The 16,847-nt window shown below is 41.1% G+C and overlaps 1 protein-coding gene across 1 annotated transcript; it reads left to right on the top strand.

Annotated features, from left to right (window-relative positions):
* LOC104247462 (SUN domain-containing protein 1-like) lies at positions 1–4,578 on the top strand. The gene is made up of 2 exons (XM_009803486.2): positions 1–1,235; positions 3,928–4,578. The coding sequence occupies exons 1-2, from the start codon at positions 153–155 to the stop codon at positions 4,222–4,224; spliced, it is 1,380 nt and encodes a 459-aa protein (XP_009801788.1). The 5' UTR covers positions 1–152; the 3' UTR covers positions 4,225–4,578.
* The last annotated feature ends 12,269 nt before the right edge of the window (positions 4,579–16,847 follow it).

The following is a 16,847-nucleotide window of genomic DNA, read 5'->3' as shown; positions in this document are numbered from 1 at the left end:
AAATTCAACTTAAAGGGACGCCTTTAAAAGTCAGAAGGATCGAACCGGTTCATTTGAATTTCACTCCCACTTTGAAGTCTTCACGTCCCTCCATTATCTCTCCAAATTCCCTCTCTCAATTTCTAGGGTTTTCTTGAGAATTTTTTGCAACAATGTCAGCTTCCACAGTATCCATCACAGCCAATCCAGCCTCGGGTTCAGCCCGTCGCCGAGCCGTCGAGAAGAAACAGCCCTCCGATTTAGCCGATTCCAACTTAGCGACCGCCGCTGCTGCCGCCGCGGCCGATCCAATTTCAACCCCCAACATTTCCTTCAGAAGCGACGGCCGAGATGCGATTCAAGTGGTGAAAAAACCATTGCCCAATACAAATGCTCCCACATCCTCTACTCGCCGTGCTAGCGGCTCAGCAGCAGCAGCAAAGAAACCCTCGAAACCGCCTAAGCCTAGGTGGTTGACTGTGGTTAGTGTATTCACTAAGAATTTGTTGCTGCTGCTTGTTTTAGTTGGTTTAATTCAGATGGTCCGTAGACTTGTTATGAATTCGAATAATGTTAACGACTCTGATGGTCTCGCTGTAATTTCTGGGGATTTTGAGGGAAAATTCGCTGAAATGGAGTCGTTTGTTAAGAAAACTACGAAAATGATGCAAGTGCAAATCGAAGTAATTGATCGAAAACTCGATTCAGGAATTAGGAGTGTGAGGGATGAGTTGAGTGTGAAGGTGGCTGAGAAAGGGGAGGAATTGGAGTTGAAGTTGAAGGAAGTGAGTGGCAGAACTGAAAATTTGGAGAAGTTGATGAGTGAATTTAGAGAGAAAGACTGGGTGTCCAAGGACGAGCTGAATAATTTATTTGAGGAGTATAGGAAGACTAAAGGTGACACGGAATTTGATGATAAGAGTTTGGATGAATTTCGGGCATATGCGAGAGAGGTAGTGGAAAAAGAGATAGAGAAACATGCTGCTGATGGATTAGGGAGGGTGGATTATGCATTGGCTTCGGGTGGTGGTCACGTAGTGAAGCATTCAGAGCCATTTATTACTAAGTCTGGTGGTGGTGATGTCTGGAGTTTGTTAAACCGGAATGCAGTTAGTAATGATGCTCAGAGGATTCTTACACCCAGCTTTGGAGAACCTGGTCAGTGTTTTCCCCTTAAAGGGGATAGGGGGTTTGTCCAGATCCGGCTCCGGACATCCATTATACCCGAAGCTGTCACCCTGGAACATGTTGCAAAGGTAACACTTTTTTCCATTGGATAGTAGTGATGATTCTATTGTATCATTTTTTTCTTTCTGCTTATGGTACTGCCGACTGTTTAGTATGATGTGTTTATCTGAGCTTCACGAGTATATGTGACTTTTTATGTGATTAGTAACTCAAAATGCATGAATTTAGGAAGCTTCTGACATCTTAGTCATTATGAGCACAATTGAATTTGAGCCTGACTTTCAGATTTCAATTGAAATTGATCGGTCTGAGCCTAGGTTGGGTCAGCATGAATTGAGCCTTTTTGTGCCTAGACAACATATTTGAATATGGTTATGGAAATTGAGAATATCAAAAGAAGCACAAGTAGATTTCATATAAATGTGTACAATTAAAAGTAAGTTTAACAGTTATAATCAGAATGAAAGTGTATCCCATCTAGTGTTGCTTACTAATTTGCATGCTTCATAAGTTCGCCTCAAGCCTCCAATTGACGTGCAACTTAAGGGTAAGGACTCGAAATTAGAAAGTGCATGCTCAGGCAAGGCCTTATTGAGTCTTCTCTTTCGTAGTGAGTTTTTTTTTTGAGGGGGTGAGAATCTTTAACCTAGAAGCGGCAAGCCCGTCCTACCTCATAACTGTTGTTTGCTTATGTTTGTGATAGGTACATACGTGCAGTTATGTGTTTATATATGTAAGTTTATGTCTGGTTGTGTTATTTTGAAATGCCTGCGCTAATCTTGACCCGGGCACATGACTGATTCTGCTGGTATCCTCTCATATTGGAACATTATGGTTTGATTGCTGAGAATTGTCTGGGGTAGGTTCTTATCGGGAGAAGGGACCCAAACCCAGACCAAGATGTATTCTGTTCTGTGTACTTTTGCTTATCTGTTCATCATTGTTTTTGTTTTGCTTGCCTATCTTCATCTTTGATCTCTTCTATTATTTAAAGTGGACCTCAATTTCTGTCCATTTCTACTTTTTAAGCTATACTTGGTAGTCTATTGTGTTTGTGGATAATTCCCCAGACTTGCTTAAATTGGTAATAATATCAAAGAAGGGTTTTATCACCCACCGGATCCAAAAAAAAAAAGAAAAAGAAAAAGAAAAAAAAGAGAAGGGTTCTATCCCCCATTTCTCATACGGTTTTATTGTCCATTTTACCTTTTGGTGAACATATTGAAAAGTTTCTAGACGCCTTCTTGAACCTTTCTCCTTTCTCATTGTTGAAGTGCCCGATCAGCCTATTTTAGTTTCTACTGTTTCTTTAGTGCACCGTTGTTCTCTTGAGAACAAGTACTCAAGCTATATCCTTAGTACTTAATTTTGCTGATATCCGTGATGATTGGCCAATTCCGTTGTCATAGGTGGATAAGCTGAACTGTGGATAAGTGAATATTATTAGTTATCTAGGTTTAGTGAGCACTCATGCTTAGTTACAAATGTTATTTACTCCCTCCGTCTCAATTTATGTGAACCTATTTGACTGTGCACGAAGCTAAAGAAAAAGGGAAGACATTTGAAACTTGTGGTTGTAAATATGTTACTATAATATTTGTGTGGCTATAAATCTTTTGAAACGAGTGGTGGAAAACATTCATACGGTGGTGAAACCTTCTCATTAAGGGTGATATTGGAATCCTAAAATTAAGAGTTCCCTTATTTCTTTCACCAACTATTTTTGTTACGCTTCACACTTGAGACCTGAACTCTAGCAATTTGGGTGAACCTTGAGCAAGAATTCTTACTCTGTTAGATTGAATAGAAGGCTAGGAGTTTCATAGCTCTAAGCAATGTACAATATTACGTTGACCGGTCAATAATTTTAACCAAAGGTCTTAGGAAAATGATTTATCAGCAAAAGTGTGGCATGAAGTAACATGCGTGTTCACCTTGCTGAGCAGCTGTAGACCTTAAATCACTTTTTTTGAGATATTTCAGTGAACGGTCCTAATGGCTAATGTAGGATGAAACTGTGTGAACAAACTATCACATTTGGGAAGTGAATTTTCATGAGACATGGTATGAAAACATTGAACAAGTTTTGTGTCCATTGGACTGAAGCATATATTTGTAAGCATTCTGCATGCTCCCAACCCCCCAACCCCAACCCATGAGCCTCACAGACTATGATTTTTCACACTCTTAAATTGAAAAATTCATGGCGACAAGTTTAATGGCCTATTATCCACCGAGTTTCAAACCATGGACCGCAAGGTCTTGGAGATTTCTTTGTTATCAAAAAGAAAGTTTCACCATGTTTGCTATGTATTATTACTTCTCCTCTTTCCCACATTTTAGCTTTGATTATTTATGATCACCATGAAGTTTAGATTTTTCTGCCCACTGTGTCTATCCTGCTGTGATTAGCACTCTATTGATGCTAGTGAGTTTGCAGCGCTCACTTAATGATGCAGTATTGCAGTGTACTTGATGAACAATTTATATCATTAACTTGCTATATGTTGAATGATTTCTTGTGCTCCGACACCTAAGGATGTGGCCTTAACTCAATAAGGGACAAACACTAGGTGATTTCTTCCTATCTACCTAAGCCTAGGTGGGCAGAGTTACTCGGTACTTGTGTTGGCGGGAGGTAACAGGTAACCGGTGGAGCTTCTGCATACACCACCTTATCACAAAAAAGATTTCTGGTTCTCTGCTGTTATGCTTCTTAGGTATCCAAGGTACTAACAACTCCTGGATATTTTTGAACAGAGTGTTGCTTACGATAGGTCCAGTGCTCCGAAGAACTGCAGGATATCCGGATGGCTTCATGATAAAAAAGAGACTGATCTAGCAGCTGATAGCGAGAAGATGTTCCTTTTGACGGAGTTCATATATGATCTTGACAAGAGCAATGCTCAGACTTTCAATGTTTTAGAATCTGCAGGCTCTAGTGCCATTGACACAATCCGGTTTGATTTTACATCCAACCATGGGATGCCGCACACATGCATTTATAGGTTGAGGGTACATGGCCGTGAACCAAACTCTTTGGTAATGCAGTCTTGATGGTAAAATAATTTAAATTATTTTGACATTCCTCTCCTTAACAATGTAGTGCTTTTGTGTCTCTGGTAGAACTCAATCCGACGTGTGAGTTGTAATCTTTTGGCTAAGTATGGATTTTAAGATCCTTCTCCTGTCATTGACCAGTACTGAGTTGGGGCTAGGTGTAAAAATGTCTTGTTCCTTTCAGCTACCGAACTGTAAAATTGAATGATTTGATTCCCTTGTATCTTTTTTTCTTTTTTCTTTTTTCTTTTTTGGGGAAATGAGATTCCCTTGTTATGGTGATGTAAAGATTATGACAATCGTGTAAACCCCATCATTTTTGTACTTGTTTTCTCGACAATCTTGCTTTTAGAGATGCGAAGGTATGTTTCCTAAATCATTACAACATTTTCTAGTGTAAAACATGGCATTAGAGTCATTCAAGTGGCATAAGAGTCATTCATTATGGGGTGAGGGCTAAGAGCATCTCCAATGCTCCCTCATTTCTCCAAAATGCAGTCATTTTTTGCCAAAATGTGGCTGCAAAATGAGGATGAATAGTGTTACTCCAAATTCATCTCTTCCATTACTATTCATCCTTATTTTATTATTATTTTTATTATTTAACTCTTTTAATCTCTTTATTTATACCTAATTATGTTTATGAAATATTTTTATCATATTAATTTTACGTCTTAACTTTGGTGTATAATTTTGATAAATTAATTTTCGTGCATTTATTAAGTTTATGTAAAATTGTAAGTTAATTTTATTATAAGTTATAATTGTACAAAAAATATATAATCATCTCAAAAAATGAATGCAAATAAAAATATTAGATGTTGCTAAAATTGAAAAGTGAAAATTGAAAATACATTAAAGGAAAATCGAGAATGAGCGTGATCTTAATGCACCAATTCAAGATGATTGGGAATGTCTACTTCCAACGGTAGGAATAGTAGTAGATGAAAATCAGCGATTTGAACAATTTTTGGCTCAACACAAAGAATTAAGGATAAAGATGCTCATTTTGTACTTCGTAATGCATTAATGAATAATTTAAAGGAACATACTAGAGGTGGAAGTTGAATATTTATATAATATTTAATCTAAATTTTACCATAATGTAATGTGTATTTAATTATCTTATATCTCAATGACTTCATTTTTATTTGAATTATCCGTTAATATATATAATCTATAATATTTGCTTACAAATTATATTATTTAAAATTTATCGTACAAAATAATTTTATATTAAATTTATGTGATGAATATTTAAAAAAGAGAAAAGATAGAATTTCTTTAATAGAAATAAAAAAACAAAATTTAAATAAAAGATAATAATATACTATAATATTCAAAAGAGAGAAGAATATAAAATGGAATATTATTTTTTGGAGTAAGAAATAGAGTAACTTTACTCCATTTTGGAGGAGAAAATTGTTTGACCAAAAAGTGTTGAGCTTTTTGTTAAACTAATTAATGATAAAGGAGAGGATGAATCTTAGTTAAGTATAATAAATTCTAGATATAATGTTGAAGGATATCAACAGTATGGGTAATGTCTAAGGGTGGTGAATATCAGATATGAGCTCAATGATTACCAATGAATGCCACAATAATAAGAACATGCAATAAATGTAGACAATAACAATAAATGTAATAAGAGGGAACTTATCACCCTAAATATTAAGTGACTTGGATGATTCTTTCACCTGACAACAACGTGGAAGGATGGGAAGTGAAGATGGATAAGAAATCCTCGAATCTAACAAATAGAGAGTGAATAATATATGTTGAGTCAAGTAGTCAGAGAACAAGACAATAGTTGTATATTCCTCTTTGTCAACTCTTTACAAAAATGTTCTTATCATGAAAAGTAAAGACCCCTTTTTGTTTTTTATCTCTTCCTATTTATAAGAGATATTCTCAAGAAACCCTAAAAAGTACAATGTAGGGAATATTCCCTTAGATATTTTGGTGCCAACCAGCCTTATAAATAGATGGAGGGGGGCTTCATTTTTGAAAATTTTCACCATTTCTCATTTCGCAGGTGCATTGCTTCCCTTTGATCTTCTTCTCCGATCTCCGCTTTCAATTTCTTGCAGCTTCCTCCATTTTAATGCCTCACTTCTTACCCAGTTAGTATTTTCTTCAGATTTTATTGCAAACGTTTTGCTACGGAAATATGTCCAACTCCGCTCATATTCATGACGAAGTTTCCGATGCCACTCCATTATCGGTGGGCCTTCCTCCCGGCGGTAAGGAGTTCATGGCTGAAGAGGAAGAAAGCTTCCCCACCGTGGAGGAGATAGTTCCCAAGAACCCTTTGGTTAGAAACGATTTCCCAAAGGAACCCGCTCCTGCTCAGAAGCTTTTTGAGACGACACCGCCTCACGTAGCCGACCTCCGGTCTAAATATAGCATCCTTCCTCATGTCGAAATTGTTCCAGTTGGAAGCGACATCGTAGAGGTTCATCGACCCGGATATTGTGCCTTCTATGTCTATCCGTTCTTAATTGGCTATTCTCTTCCTCTCCTCCCGCTAGCGGAGGAGTTTTGACGATTTTACAATGTCTGCCTGGCGCAACTTTCCCCTTATCTATATAAGGTTTTCCTGATGCTGGCGAAGTATGCAGAGTTGGCCGGCTATGAGGTCAACCTTCGCTACCTGCTGCATCTATTTTCACTTAGCTTTTATAGAGGCACTCTGATATACTGCGACATCATGGGACCAAAAGATTGGTGGCCAGGATGGATGATAAGACGAATAGGTGGTTTTGGCATAAGTACTTCTTCATCAAGACCGAGCACCTGGTGGCGGACCCGACTGGGTTTCCCGAGCAATGGAACTATAATCGTAAGTACCGTACCGTACGCCCATTATTTGCTTTCATTCTTTCATTTTCGGCTCACTCGCGTCGTCTTCATTTTTTAGCTGAGAGACGTACACCTTCTCCCGTCTTTGTTATTGAAGATTGGGTGGCTCGCGTGTTACCCCACACCATGGGAATTCGTGATTGGGCATCCTTCCACAAGCGTTTTGGACCCAAAATCCCGTCCAGTAAGTGTCATTGCTACTTCAGTTTATTGCTATTTACTATCACTATTTGACATGACCTCCCTTTAGTGTTATGTCGGTGAGTTTCCAAGAAGAAGGCTCCGGTGCCCGCATTCCGCCAAGCTATCGCGTCGGTTGGGATGCAATTTGCCTTGGATGAGTCCGCTCGAGGGAGTCGTACTCAAGTTCCGCCGATGAGGGATTCCGCCCCTCAAACTGTTGTTGTTTAGGATAAGATCTCTTCCCAGCCCATCTATCACCTTGTGGACAAGCCATCTAACAGTGAGGAGTCACCATCGAGGAAAAGGCGAGGAGTGGAAACCGGGAAGGACGTTGTTGTTGACGTCGAGCCGGAAAAATTCATCGCTTTGAAGGCAAAATCTGTGCTTATACCAGACGTAGAGACCATTTCCATGGCAGGTGCCATTATGGAGATGAGACCTTCTAGGGTTGAGGTTCGTGGTAGCGGAGAGCTTTCACGGGCTGCGGGAGGTGGCGCATCATCAGCGGCCGAGGGGGATAGAGCGGTCCACGCGAGAGACGATGACTCAGGCTCGGATATCGACCCCGGGGAGGTACGGGCCTTCCTAGAGAGGGACACCCGTGTGGAGATAAGGACGGAGGGTCCTAACCGGCACATAGTCATTTCTGTGGACTATGACCTTTTGGCCAACTCAGAACGGGCCGTGCCTACCTTTGCTCCCCTGTGCGCGGCTTCTGAGAACACGGCGCTGCAGGCGATGAACCATGCGGATATGTCATTGGGCATATCCGGCATGGCTCTGCGAGTAAGTGCTTTACATTTTCTATGTCAGGATTTGTTTTGTATGCGTAATTTGCCCATGCTGAGTCCTCTCTATTTGGTTGTCAGACTCTTATCATGGGGATTGAGCGTGACCAGCGGGAGGAGCGGAGGACAACCATTTTCAAGAAGATGACCTCCAAGTATAAGGAGTACCGTACTAAGCACCGAACGTTGGTCGACTTCCCTAGCCAAGATGGCGAATTTCAGTCGCTTCGTGACAGGCTTAAACAGAAAGATGATGAGCTAACGAAGAAAAATGAAGAGGTAAGAGAGAAGGATGATGAACTTATGCGGGCCATCGGTAGGTGCAACGAGCTTGAAGAAGCACTAAAGGCCAAAGAGGACGAGCTCGAGGTGAGCAAGGGGGTGATGGCTGAGAACGTTGACCTTCAAACGTAGTTGCCATCCTTTACGACTGAACTCGAGCAGAGGGAGGCCAAGGCCGTCGATCTACGGGGTGAGCTGAGTGCCAAGGTTGAGAAATTGGGTCCTGTCAAGAAAGGTAGAATGGATGCTATGGTTGAGGTAGTGGCCCTTGAAGATTCCTTCCGTGTTTGCAGGTCCGAGCGGGCTAATGAGGTGGAGGCATCGGCGCTTAAGGTGGCGAGATTAGAGGAATGGATCTAGGGTTTGGAGGCAGAGTTGTCTGGGTTGAACGAGCAGGTTGTTGCCTTGAGGGCCGAGGAGGCGCAAAGGCAGTCACATCCGTCCACATCTTATACTTCTACCAATCCTGGTGTGCCTCAGGAGGTGTATGATATGTGGGTTCATGCAGAGGCTCAACTTGACGTATACAAATCTTTGAAGGCTGCCGGGAAGGTTTCCGAAGCGGAGCTTGAGGGCGTCCGTGTCAAGGCACGTGCAACCCATGAAGCTTGTGGTTACGACCCTGGTATGCCTAGCGGAGATGAGGATGATGACACCACGGATAGACTCACCTCTAATCCTTGGTACGATGATGAGTACGCCGATGGGGATGATGTGGCGTGAAACTGTTGTACTTAGTTTTTGTTTTGCTTTTCTATTTTTGTGAGGGCGTTCTCGAACCCCTTTGTAAAATGTTGTAATTTGAACAGTTGAAATGGAATGATTGCCTTTTTTCTATGTATTTCCGGATTCTCGTTATCTTTTTGTTTGCTATGCGGTGAAGTCCCTGACTTTTTCGGCCACTTGTATATAGTGTTTTGGCTTAAATGATCTTAGATCGTAAAGTGTAGAACGACTTGGTGGAGTTGTGCAAAGATGCTGCTTTATTTTCATTCATTGGAGAATATTACATGTTTCTGTTTGTTCCATACAGATATTGGAGAAGTTCTAATGTACCTAGTCCCTTCATCGTTCGACCTGGAGAAGAAGTCGGCAGGCGGAGCGGTGTATCATACTTGAATTTCAAGATGCCCCATTCGTCTCCTCGTTAAAAACCTTCTCGAGAAAACCCAATTGGACAAAACCCGGGAGACGAAAAAGAGTACGACTCTGAGGGCGTGCGTTTTCAGAAGTTGAAGTATTTGAGGTGGGTGACGTTCCAATTGTTTTGTAGTAGCTTTCCTTCCATTGTTTCTATTTGGAATGATCCTTTGTTTGCTTCTGCCGTGATTTTGTTTGGCCCGTCCCAGTTGGTTCCTAGTTTACCTTCTTTTGGGTCTTTGCTTGCCTGTGTTTTGGCCTTGAGTACGTAGTGACTTTGAGTCGCCGTACTTTGGCTTTTTTGTTGTAGTATCGTTCCGCTTGCTGTTTTTGGGCTATCATTCTTATATAGGCCATGTCTCTTCACTCCTCTGCTTCGTCGAGGTCTTATTTCCAGTTTTTTTCATTGCTTGGTCTGCTTTCATTGGAGTATCTCAAACTAGGTTCCCTGACCTCGACTGGTATCATAGAGTCAGTCCCATAGACTAGTGAATATAGTGTTTCTCCTGTGCTTGTTTTTGGTGTGGTGCGATATGCCCATAGTACTTCTGGCAGCAACTCCGGCCATAGTCCTTTGGCTTCCTCAAGCTTTTTCTTCAAGATATTTAGTATTGTTTTGTTGGAGGATTCGTCCTGGTACTTTTGTAGCCTCTGCTCTTTAATTTGGAAAGCCCCTACGACTTGGTTGACAACTAGTTGTGAGTTGCACTTGAGGACGACTCGTCGTGCTCCGTATTTAAGAGCTAGTTTAAGTCCTGCAATTATGGCCTCATACTCGGCCTCATTGTTAGTCATATCGGGGCACCATATGGATTAGCGGATAACTTCGCCTGTTGGTACCTCGAGTATGAGTCCCAGTCCAGATCCTAACACATTTGATGTTCCGTCGGTGTATAGGACCCATAGGTCGGGTAGCCCGGGAGAGGTACGGGAAGTTTCCTGCTCGACCTCGGGCATTATTTTGGCACTGAAATCGGCGACGAAGTCGGTGAGTATCTGTGACTTTCTATTTGCGGATGATACGTTATATTGTGCTCGCTTAATTCTATGGCCCATTTGTCCAGTCTTCCTGACAATTCGGATTTATGTAGGATGCTCCGTAGGTGGAAGGTCGTCACCACTGATATGGGATGACATTGAAAATATGGTCTAAGCTTTCATGAAGCTATAACCAATGCCAAGGCCAATTTTTTGAGGTGGGGGTACCTCGTTTCGACGTCGACCATAGTTTTGCTAATGTAATAGATTGGAGATTGCGTACCTTTATTTTCGCGGACCAACACTGCGCTTACCGTGACCTCTGATACGACCAAGTATATTAGGAGGCGCTCGCCAGGTTCTGCTTTGGTGAGTAGCGGGGTCGAGGACAAGTATGCCTTTAGTCCTCTTAAGGCCTCGATGCATTGTGAATTCCACTGGAGCTCGTTGTAACTTTTTAGCACGTTGAAGAATTTGTGGCACCTATTAGAGGACCGTGAGATGAACCTCGACAGGGCAGCTATATGGCCAGTCAGATTTTGCACCTGTTTCTTGCTGGTTAATACTTCAGGTATCCCTTCAATGACTTTGATTTGATCAGGGTTGACCTCGATACCACTTTGTGATACCAAGAAGCCGAGGAACTTGTCCGAGGTTATTCCGAAGGCACATTTTTCGAGGGTTCAACTTCATGTCGTACTGTCTTAGTATACCGAAGGCCTCTTTCAGGTGGTCGATGTGATCTTCCTTCTTTTTTGATTTGATTAACATATCGTCGATATTGACTTCCATTGTTTTGTCGAGTTGATCCTTGAACATCTTGGTGACCAACCTTTGATAAGTTTCCCCTGCGTTCTTCAACCCGAATGGCATGACTCTGTAACACTACATTCCCTGATAAGTGATGAAAGTAGTCTTTTCCTGGTCCTCCTCCTCCATAAGGATTTGGTTGTAACGTGAGTACGCGTCCAAGAAGCTCAACAACTCGTGCCCTATTGTTGCCTCGATGAGCTGATCAATATGAGGCAACAAAAAGGAGTCTTTCAGGCAGGCCTTGTTTAAGTCCGTGAAATCCACGTACATCCGCCACTTCCCATTTTTATTTTTCACCATAACTACATTGGCGACCCATTGGGGGTATTTTGATTCTCGGATGGAACCATTAGTGAGTAGCTTATCCACCTCATCACTGACGACCTCATTCGTTGAATTTTTTTCTTACTTGTCGTACTGGGGGTAGAGTGGATCGACGTTCAACTTGTGTGTGGCAACTCTTTCGGGATACCCGCCATATCTGCATGGAGAAAGTAAACAAATCGGCGTTGTCAATTAAAAGTTTATGAAATTTACCTGGTTCGGAGAGTTTATGGCCGATGTAAGCCTTTTTGTTGTTGTTGTTGTTGTTGTTGTCCAGTTGGACGGGATCGAGATCTTCTGCCATTGACCTTGTGGCTTCCACGATGTCGGGTCCCTGATAACGTATTTCTGTGCATCGAGTTCGACCCCCGACTTTGGTAAATTGCTATGCTTTTGAGTCTGTTCCCTTTAACTGTTGAGCGTATGTACAATCGTGAGCAATACAATAACATTCTTGGGTTGTGCGTTGTTCGCCTCAGATGCTGAATATCCCTCATTAAGTAGGGAACTTGATTACTTGATACATGCTAGATGGGATAGCTCTCATGATGTGTATCCACAGTCGCCCTATGATGGCTTTGTAAGTTGTGTCCTGGTTCATGACATGGAACATTGTTTCTAGGGTGATGCCCCCGGCCAGAACGGGTAGCATTATCTCCCCTGAGGTTCACTCAACTGCATTGTTAAAACTTGTTAGTGTTATGCAATGTGGTACTATCTTGTCCTCGAGTCTCATTTGCGTGAGAAATCGAGGGTGGATAATACACACGCCGCTTCCGCCGTCTACCATTATTCTTTTTACATCAGTATCCGAAATATGTAAAGTAATGACAAGAGCATCTAAATGAGGGAATGTCAAACCATGGGTATCTAACTTATCGAAGATGACTATCTTCGAGGTCATCATACCGTTCGTGGGTGATCGACCGCTTCAGTTTGTCTGTGGTGATAAACTTCACGTGGTTGATTACTGCTTCATCACCTCCGCTGATGATCATATGGATGGTGCGGGCGGGGGAGGGTGGCTTTGGAGGGCCTTGGTGTTGTTGTCGACCGCGACCGAAGTTGGCTCATCCTCGGTGGCTCATCAGCTCCCTCAGGTGCCCTTGGTTTAGCATGTTCACTACTTCTTGCTGTAGGGCTATGCAACCCTCGATTTTGTGACCCCACTCTTGGTGAAATTCACAGAGGATTTTCGACTTTCGGGTACTTGGGTCGGACTTCATTTTTTGCGGCCACTTCACCTTTGTGCCAAGCTTCTCTAGTGCGTACGCTATTTCTGAAGGGGAAACACAAAAATTGTGAGCAGATACGAGTGAAGGCATACCTCTTTCGTTTCACTGAGTACCTGTATATAGCCTGGACAACCCTTCCGCATGTCGAGGAAATAGTGGAATGGTTGTTCTGACATAGGGTTGATGCCTTTCTCGGTTGAGGCGGGGACCTGACTGATCTCTTCGACCGTCGTTACGACGGTCTTTCCTCGACTCTGTTTGGACTGATGTTAATCGTTGGGTTGGATCGTTAAGGTCATCCTCATCTGCTCTCACCTCGGCGTAGTAGGCGTTGTGAATTTCTTCCCAAGTGGTGGGGGGTATTTCATGAGCCTATTTAATAACTTTCTGGTCGCTCTCGACCCATTCCTGTTCAACCCATTTTGGAAAACTGCCACCGCCATCCCTTCTGATACATTTGGTAAGCTCATTCTTACTCTATTAAATTGGGCGAGGAAGTACCTGAGTCCCTCGCCAGGCAATTGCCTAACGGCGAATATATCATTCACCCTCGCCTCTGCCTTCTTAGCCCCGGCATGGGCGGTGACGAACTTGTCGGCCATTTCTTCGAACATTGCTATTGATCGTGCCGGTAATTATGAATACCAGGTTAAGGCTCCCCCCGTTAGGGTCTTGCCGAACTTTTCCAGTAACATTGATGATACCTGCTCCTTCGAAAGGTCGTTGCCTTTTACCGCTGTGACGTAATGAATGATGTAATCTTCGGGGTCTGTGGTACCATCATATATTTTCAAGTACGGTGACATTTTAAAGGTCTTGGGTATGGAATGTGAGGATGCCTCTTCTCTGTACGATTGTTCGATGAATTGGCCTATATCCCGTTTTGGTAGTAGTTTGGGGGCGCCCGATATCTTATCGACCCTTTCTTAATGTTCCTTCATCTGGTCATGGAGTGTTTTGTTCTCGTTTTCCATTTCTTCCATTTTCTTTAGAATGGCGGTAAGTGCGTCATTACCTGCATCAACAACGGTATAAGTGTTACCTGTTGGAGGAGTGGGTTGTTCGCCGGTGGTTGCTGTGGTATCTGCTTACGCGATGTTTCTATTCGCCCTTTGAACGGGTTTGTCGAGTATGTTGTTTAGAATACTTGTCAGCCACTCCCCCAGTAATTTTTTCACTGCAGGTGGTGCTTCCTCAGCTGTGGACGTGGAAACTCCCCTTTCACATGAAGTGGTTATACTCTCATGAGGGGGAGGCAAATCACTCCGCCTGGGTGTAGCGCTCGGCATTACATTCTCATTGTCTTCTCTATCATCCTTGTTGATGGTGTTCAAAATGTTGGCAGTGACACCCACTATTGCTTTCTGTCTTGCACCTCATTTTTATGCCATTTTTAGTTCGTGCAAACGAGGAAAAGACGATTGTCCTTTTTTATGATTTGGAAGAAACTACAAATTTAACTAAAACCTCCCCACAGATGATGCCAAATTGTTTGACCAAAAAGTATTGTTAAACTAATTAATGATAAAGCAGAGGATGAATCTTAGTTAAGTATAATAAATTCTAGATCTAATGTTGAAGGATATCAACTGTTCGGGTAATGTCTAAGGGTGGTGAATATCAGATTTGAGCTCAATGATTACCAATGAATGCTACAATAATAAGAACATGCAATAAATGTAGATAATGACAATAAATATAATAAGAGGGAACTTATCACCCTAAATATTATGTGACTTGGATGATTCTTCCACCTGACAGCAATGTGGAAGGATGGGAAGTGAAGATGGATAAGAAATCCTCGGATCTAACAAATAAAGAGTGGATAATATATGTTGAGTCAAGTAGTCAGAGAACAAGACAACAATTGTATATTCCTCTTTGTCAACTCTTTACATAAATGTTCTTGTCATGAAAAGTGAAGATCCCCTTTTATTCTCTATCTCTTCCTATTTATAAGGGATATTCCCAAGAAACCCTAAAAAGTACAATGTAAGGAATATCCAAGGGAATATTCCTAGTGTCCATTTCTAAGCCTATCTTACCCTTACAATTGTAACTCCAGTTGCTCGTCCTTGGCAGTGATCTTTCTGAGGATGACCCCTCATCATAATGCCGTGGTTGAACCCGTCCATGACATGGTTTATCTACAATTACCGAATCGCCAAATTTTGACCAATACAAAAATGAAGGCAATGGTTGGAAATGGCCTAACACACTTGGTGAAATCCTTGCCTTTTTACAGTTGATGCGATGGTTCAAACTCTATTATTGTAGCATCTTCACCCCTTTACCCTTTCTCTTTATGATGTAATTAAAAGAATCTTAAAAGAAGCCACTCATTACTATACCCTACATTAATACCACAAAGGCTAAGTTGGGATTGTAATCATGGTTACTATTTGCACTTCTTTTTTTGGATCTTTATCATTCATAAAGATGCTTTAATGTGTTTTCTTCTCATGAATATTTAGAAGGGCACTTAGGATTATTATCAGGTAGTATTGGAAGTTTGGTTCTCACATTGATTGACTGAGGTTCAAATCAACTTTTTTTTTGTTTTACCAATATGTTTTTTTACCTCAATCAATTTGGTAGAACTAAGATTATTTGGTAAAAATTTCTTATTGAATCTCAAGTATTGTTCACTTTGTTAAAACAACATTGGTGGTGCATACCTACTCTAGAAGAGAACTATCACGTATAAAATTTATCTTTTCCTTATAGAACTGAACTCAAAATCTTGAATCTAGCGGACCTTATTATATTAACCTTATGTGTTCTTTGAACAACGAACCACTTTTAGTTAGGCGACATCGACCATTACATATATTTAACTACTATTATTAGTTCACCTTTTTGTATTGGAAAAAATAAATATTACACTTGGAATAATTATGTGGCTAACATGGAAAGACACGTGGATCATTAGAAAAATGACAACTCGAGAAGAGTATTTAAAGAGACATGAACTTTAGTAGGTACGAGCAAAACGTCTAAGAGACAAGAAGAGATGATTGCTCGAATCTCTTTAGTAATTTGAAGAGGCACCGGCGGAATGTACCAAGACAGGAAAAAGGACAGGTTCATTGATCTTCAGTTAATGAGCATGAATGACTATAAACGTTACAGGATCTTCACGAAACAATTACGATTACCAATTATAACGTTTCATTAAAGTCATTAAATGCTCATAATGACTTGATCATAAAGGGGAAAGACGTTGTACTTAGAGGTGACTATATAAGGAATGGAAATATTACTTGTATGGACACGTTCTGATTACTATTTGAATACAATTATTTAATTTTGCTTTATTACTTTGCTATTTCATATTCAATTTTTTCTTTATTACTGCAAAAATATTTCTTTTCTTGATTATTATTAACCCGAGTACTTCTAAAAATAGGCTTTGACCGAAATTTCTATTTTTTGGTTAAACAAATTGGTTCCGTTAACGGAAATCTGATAATCTTTTTACTTTGCAAATCCATTCTTCTGTCAAAAAATCATGTCGAACGTCAACGATAACGACCAACAAAACTTACAAAACCAACAAAATTAGCAACATCAGTTGAATCAGCAAAATCAACAAGGAGATGGAACTCCAATCCTCTCACCACGAAATACTCCTTGACAATCTCGAGAAGGGACTACTGGCGGATCTATATCGAATATGAATGACCGACATGAGGACGATCAAGCTATCGATGCATAATTGAAGCAATTAATCGCCGAACAGGTCAACAATGCTCTTCAAGCTTTTGTCAGTAGGTTGCCAACTATACCACCAACTCCACCTCCAAAAAATACCGCAACCATAGAAAATCCACGCTCGGGACTCCCTAATTCAGGCAGCGGAGGAACTCCCAGCGAATCACGCGATGGAGGGTCAGGTATCCTAGTTAATTCTGATTTACAAAGTTTAGTACTAATTTTGTAGAAACAGCTCAAGGAGCAAAATGATTGCATATAGAAGATACCTGGTGTTCCACCTATAATCAAAGGAGTAGAT

Source organism: Nicotiana sylvestris, chromosome 1, assembly GCF_000393655.2.
Source record: "Nicotiana sylvestris chromosome 1, ASM39365v2, whole genome shotgun sequence".
Taxonomy (NCBI): Eukaryota; Viridiplantae; Streptophyta; class Magnoliopsida; order Solanales; family Solanaceae; genus Nicotiana; species Nicotiana sylvestris.
Note: the sequence above shows the minus strand (reverse complement) of the source record. Positions and strands in the feature narration are given on the sequence as shown.